We start from the raw sequence: 6,531 nt of genomic DNA on the forward strand, positions 1-6,531 counted from the left end.
TGGCGAATTTGAATCGAATGTAAAACAGCTTGTCTTCATTATTATTATGCATGAATTAATAACTATTATAATTATCTTAAGGAAAGATGATTCTTGATGGTGAAGAATTAGGACAATTTGTAACATAACTTTATAAAATGCCGATTTCATCTGAAAAATATCATTTCCGGTAATCTTTAGATGTATTCATTTATAGGCTATGCTTGCACTATTAATATATATGCTACTTCAACGAAATTGACAAAAGCACAAGAATGGATTGAAGAAGGACGGTTAGCATTTGGTCCATGCAGTGGAAAAGGTAGCTTATATTTAAATAAAATAAATATATGTAAATTGTTTCTTGTATTCTTATGCCATTTATGGACGTCATATATAGGCCCTATATGTGTTTTATCAGGAGAATCACTTGCTAAAAATGCAAGTTCAATGATATTTTACAGTTCAGTTAGCCTATATAATATTTTGGAATATTTAAAAAGAGTTTATTGACGTGCTTATAAGAGGAGTGACACTAGTTGATATAATAGATTAGGCTACTTAATTACAAGAATTTTCTTATTAAGTCTGATTAACAACTTTTTATTAAAGTTGTTATTATTATTATTATTTACAAACAGAAAAAAGCAGCTGCATTCATTAAAAGTTTGTGTCCGTGGTTGATGCATCACCGTAAAATCACTTATATTTCAATGACATCAGTGAACGCTAATGGATACATAGGAAAGGTGCGTGTTTATGAGTTGCGTTGTGTTTGTTGTGTTAACGACCGGTCCGTGTTGTGTCAGCAGTGCGGCTTTTCGTTTACACACAACAGCTAATGACCTGCAGTAGATCACATTACCTCACCAACTGGACCAGTCCTGTTCTGTGACCATCAGCCTCGGCTCAGTCCCAGTGAACGTCGCTTGCATAAATTTCGCTGACTACGCGTGAAATACCACACCGTCGGGTTCACGTTTAAAAGAGGCTGTCATTTTCCCCTTAGAACTGTAAACGCAGAGATAAAATCTGGGATGTGTAAGGAAAATTGATTTAACACAAGCTGTGCTATTTCCCCCCTGTAGTCAAATATTGAGCTTTCGTTGGTTTGTTGCGAAAGGACTCGTCAGTGGAGGTGAAACGCACGGATCATGTAAAGTGAAAGCACGCAGTATTTGAGGTAGTGAGTGTTTGTCTCTCTCTGTGTTTAAGCCCAGCCTTCTTCTTTACATAGACACAGCAGCATTTACCTGACACCATTACCTGTGTGAAGCGCACCTGGACGGACTCACATAAACGTGGATTTTACAGGAGGAAATAAAGACGCTTTCTGGAAGTAAAGGTCTACAGGACGTGATGTATGATCCATTTCGTAAACTGATCTAGACTTCGAGCTGAATTTTGTCTTGAAGCTGATTTTTGATCCTTATGGTTGATATGATCCGGAGTTGACTCACATCATGTCCAAAACCTCAGATCAGTTTGACAGTTCAGATTGCGTGTGTTCATTCGGGATGAAGTTGACTTGGGATATAAACGACCCCAAGCTTCCACAGGTAAATATTTAAGGTTTTATGAATTTGTGTGGCAGAGCGGATTTTTTTTTTTCATTTCTATTGGAATATTTCTTTAATTTTAATAGCACATGTAGCCTATACACACTGAAGTACAAAATAAAATATTTAGAGTTTCTGTATCGGTCCAATCCTCGGAAATACATTAAATGTTCTCTCGCAAATTAAACATCTGAATATGTTAATAATGATTTATTGTTATTTTTTCAGGACACGAAGCAGTATGATGCGTTCCAAGAGTGGACAGATGGATATGTGCGTTATATCTACAGCAGTGAAGATAAGAACGCTCAAAGACACCTGAGCGGATGGGCCATGAGGAACACTAACAATCATAACTGTCAGATCCTGAAGAAGTCCTGTCTTGGTGTGGTGGTGTGTTCACGAAACTGCTCTCTCCCAGACGGGTCCAAACTTCAGCTGAGACCGGCCATCTGTGACAAAGCACGGCAGAAACAGCAGAGTATGTTCAGGAACTTTTTTCCCCCCCCCCAAACAAGCAGCATTTACCAAACGAGTTAATCGTGTCAGGAACGAATCTGATAAGAAAGGGCAGACATGTTTTACAAAACAGGCTTGTTGTAGCGAGTAGACTAGTTTGAAATACCTTTGAAATATCTGAACAGCAAATAATCGCATTCTTATCAAGAATTTTTTCTAGATTTTTATAGTTGGTTTCTGGTTATATGGTTCCATGGAAACAGCCTAACAAAAGTTTTCTTTGAAGAACCAATACATATAGGTTTTCTAAATAAACATCTGAAGGTACCACTGTAACTTATTATATTCTATTATGGCATTAGGCTGTGAACATTTTAAAAACATTTATTTAGTAGTGTAGTCTTTCGCGCAGTGACCTCTGTTAATAGACCTTGCTACATTTGCACTTCAGTAGACTAACATTTCACGCCCACTCTGGGTCACTGAATTACCCTATTCTGATAGTTGAGAGCCTGACCCTCTCACCCATGACCTTGACTCTTTGGTTCAATCAAAGAACTCTTGACCTCTTGTTTACTCTGACTTGTGAATCATGTCCAGCAGATAAAGCTACACATGAGAATTTCTTCAAAATAGCTAATTAAAATGGGTTGTTGGTATCTTTGTAAAAGGCTCAGTAAAACTATGTATTCGTAATGTACCTTTGCAGAAAAGCTTTGTCCGAACTGTAACTCAGCTCTCGAGTTGATTCCGTGCCGAGGTCACAGTGGCTATCCAGTAACTAATTTTTGGAGAGTAGATGGGAAAGCCATTTTTTTCCAGGTGAGTCTGTGAAGACATTTATTATTATTATTATTATTATTATTATTATTATTATTATTATAGTTTGGATATTGGTTTGGTATAATTGTGAAAAATATGCCAGTGATAAAAGGTTTTTTTTTTTTTTTTTTTAAATGATTGTTTAATTTGCAAATTACATTGTAGAAATGTTTTGTCAAAAAAACAAAAATGGCATCTAATTTAACTTATTGAAAAGTTAAAATATATGATTTCATATGACTGAATAAACTTGAATATTTACAGTATACCAACAAAAGTTTGAATAGTCTTTTGAATAAGGAAAAGCAGTAGAAATAAGGTAACATAAGTAAACAACTCCTTTTACTGTTTACAAAGTAATATAAATACTTTCAAATGGAAATCATCAGGTTTAGATTGATAGATTGATGTCACTGTTCAACTATTATATTTAAATATAGTAAGTATTTAAATAGTTATGATTTATGAATATTATTGTGAGAAGTTCAATTATCTCTCTGTCTGTTTTAAGGCTAAAGGAGTACATGACCACCCCAGACCAGAGAGTAAGTCTGAAACAGAGGCAAGAAGAAGTGCGGTGAAGAGAAGGATGTCTTCGCCTCACTTTTCACAGAAAAGAAGACTGGTGGAGCCAGAGGTAACACATATATTCATACAATCTGTGACACAAATTAATCCCAAATACACAAAATTGTATAGGTTAAGACTGAAAATATACTTATAGATCAACACAGTACTATTAGTTGCAATGCAAGAAGCAATGGATTATATTTCCCATAGTTAGAATGTCTCATATCTTTACATCAAGATATGCACAGTGTCTTTCTATATCTTATGAATGGTCTTTTACTGTAACGTGAGTTGTTCTTGTAAACATCCAAAGGGCTTTAAAATGTGGCCATAGTATTTATAAGTGGGATTTTACTACTTTGAGTAACATAAGTTAAGTTTTTTTTAAACAGCCATAAGATATCATGAATGAGTTATATAACACATTTGCTTTTAACATTTTTATTGTAATATCAACAAAACCATATTGCATTGTTTTAGCTGTAAAAGGGTTACCAGTGAGCTTAAACTAGTTTACTTACAACACATTGTAGCTATAAAAGTTATAACCAAAAGAAGGTAAGTATTATACCCCCTGTTTCGCGGATAATGCTTAAGCTAGTCCCAGACTAAATGCATGTTTGAGCTGTTTTAACTGTAGCAACTTGCACTGGCATATCTTAAAATATGTCAGTGCCATTGTTTTGTCTCAAAAAGCACATCGGTAATGTTTTTTATACGGTATGTTTATAAAAGCTACTTAAATACCCTAATTGAACTAAGGCCTGATCCTGGCTTAATCTAAGCCCTGTCTGTGAAACTGGGCAAGTATGTATTATAACTTTTTTTACAATTATTCATGAGATGATATAACAACGTTTTTTTAAAAGGCATTATGGATGCAATAGAAAACTTGTTGATAAGATTTTTTTTTCGATACGTTTCTACTATAAGAATTTAAAAATATATGAAACAAATATGCAAGAATATAAAAATACACACAGCACTGAGTCAGAAGCTAAAAATGTGCTGTTTACTAAAAAGTAATTCAGGAGACCTGTTATCAGGACTTAAATAAATGCATGGTTGCAAGTTAAAAATTCAAATTTATTGTTTTGATTAAACCTTTTAAGTTGCAAAAATTATTTTGTTCTGTTAACATAATAATGTTGATCATTACATCAATTTAATGTTGTATGTAATTTAAACTCAAATTTATGCCTTAATTGGTTAAAAAAAAAAGACATTTTCTTGATAACTTGATAACAAGAATTTATTTTTTCTAGTTCCCAGCATGCTTTGCATATCTGGATAAGGAGAATAAATGTTGAAACTAAGTGTCATTTTATTTGTTTTGTTTTTTTAGTGAAAGTAAAGACCTGATAGCATTTAATGAGCCAACACATTATTTTTCAGAGTGTATGAAATGATAATTTTGAGGGGATAAGGTGCAGAGATGTTAAACTTTCTGAAGATCCCCATATGAAGAGCCACTTGCAGAAAACTTACATTTGATTTTCTGTCACCAGCCTGGACGTTACGACATGGCCTTCCCAAATATCCACCAGCTCACCATGGATGGTCCAGAACGCTTCAGCATCATTGCAGAGTCCAACTTCCCAATACAGACACAACACTATCCTCCGTTCCAGAACCCAGAGCCCTACAAATTCCCTTATGACACACACACAACAGCAGCCATGGCAGATGCACCAAGCTCACTGCAGAAGCCTGCCAACCACCGTCTATATATGACTCGCCCTCCTTGTGGGTATGACTTTGCAGTCCCAGGATACCTTGGCTCAGGGCCTTATCCAACAACACTTTATAAGGATCCTTCTAGCCCACAAACTGAGACAGAACCCAATAAGTCGGGGCCTAGCCTGAGTGGGATGTCTCATGGCACGAGTCCTTTAGGCAGCCATGAGCGGAGCTACGCAGAAACTACAGGAAAGCATCATGGCTGGAAGCAAATTCTTAGTAAAGGTGCCTATGGGGAGAGAGGAGACTACGCTCAACTGCCTACCAACGCCAACCACCACTATTACAACAGTGACTATCCATGTAGGTACACAGGACCTGCACCTGCTACCCCAGCAGCGCTGCAGACCATAATAACCACAACCACAAAAGTATCCTACCAGCCATGCCCCAAGCCGTCTGTTGTCAAGTATGGAGAGAACATCTATGATGTGAAAGGCCTGTCTAACTGTAACTCAATCTTGGAAGAGACTTCTCCCAACTCTTACTCAGATCTGAAGATTCCAGAGGATTCGGGAGTGATCAAATCTGCTCTTTCATACCAGGACACGCTCCCAGCTAAAATCGAGAGGTCTGAAAACTTTGAGGGCTATCGCTACAGCAGCTACAGCTCAAACAGTTACCCTGAGCGAATGTCGCATCCTTTCAGGTACGACAGTGGGGAATACTGAAGAACTGCAGAAAAACAGACGGGGTACAAAAACCCTCAGAAAATCAGAGCAAGTATATAGAAATGTGTTGTTATTTATATTCAGTATTTGAGCTGTTTAAATTTTTCTTAATTGTAAAGTGATTGTAGATAGTTGGTGGATTTTTGTGTAAACTTTTGATCCATATTGATTTAATACACTGACATCAGTGTTGAGTACATTTCCATATATTCAAGTAATGTGTTTTAAAGCCATGATTGGTTATTAGCTGTTGTCCTCGAAAGAAATAAAGCACCATGTGTCAATTGAGAATTTAGGTAGGAATTTTGGAATTTGTTTCTTTGATGTTCATTAAACACAATGTCTCTTTAACAAAACTGAGGGCATGTGCAGTGTGATACTTATTCTAGACCAGACACATTGTCATCTACAGCAGGAGAAATACACTAATTATTTTTATTTTGTTACGAGGAGACTTACAGAATCATAGTAAAATCATAATATACCATCTCATTTGGGACTGACAAAACAGAAAAATTCTAATAGGTTTTTAGCTTTGACTCAGAGACCACTTCTCAAAAATACTGCAGTATGCTCAGCATGTCTGTATAAGAAATCTAAAACATGATGTAAAAGCATATAATCATAGGCTTTGTGACTGAGAGCTTTTAAGACATCAGAGAGAAAGAGAACACACTCTTCATAAGCCGACAGAATCCAGCGAAGAATATTCCGCTGTCAAAAAGGGATCA

The 6,531-nt window shown here is 36.1% G+C and overlaps 1 protein-coding gene across 1 annotated transcript; it reads left to right on the top strand.

The window, feature by feature from the left end:
* Positions 1-898: 898 nt before the first annotated feature.
* Positions 899-6,156, top strand: gcm2 (glial cells missing transcription factor 2). Its single transcript, XM_051881868.1, has 5 exons — positions 899-1,538; positions 1,767-2,019; positions 2,707-2,819; positions 3,331-3,456; positions 4,898-6,156. The coding sequence occupies exons 1-5, from the start codon at positions 1,443-1,445 to the stop codon at positions 5,798-5,800; spliced, it is 1,491 nt and encodes a 496-aa protein (XP_051737828.1). The 5' UTR covers positions 899-1,442; the 3' UTR covers positions 5,801-6,156.
* The last annotated feature ends 375 nt before the right edge of the window (positions 6,157-6,531 follow it).

This window comes from Ctenopharyngodon idella, chromosome 23 (assembly GCF_019924925.1).
Source record: "Ctenopharyngodon idella isolate HZGC_01 chromosome 23, HZGC01, whole genome shotgun sequence".
Classification (NCBI taxonomy): Eukaryota; Metazoa; Chordata; class Actinopteri; order Cypriniformes; family Xenocyprididae; genus Ctenopharyngodon; species Ctenopharyngodon idella.

Bases quoted from the DNA above. Each gene is read 5' to 3' on its own strand.
- gcm2 (XM_051881868.1), top strand. From the start codon at position 1,443: ATGTCCAAAACCTCAGATCAGTTTGACAGTTCAGATTGCGTGTGTTCA. The intron at 2,020-2,706 runs GTATGTTCAGGA...GTACCTTTGCAG, and splicing joins AGCACGGCAGAAACAGCAGA to AAAAGCTTTGTCCGAACTGT. The intron at 2,820-3,330 runs GTGAGTCTGTGA...GTCTGTTTTAAG, and splicing joins GGAAAGCCATTTTTTTCCAG to GCTAAAGGAGTACATGACCA.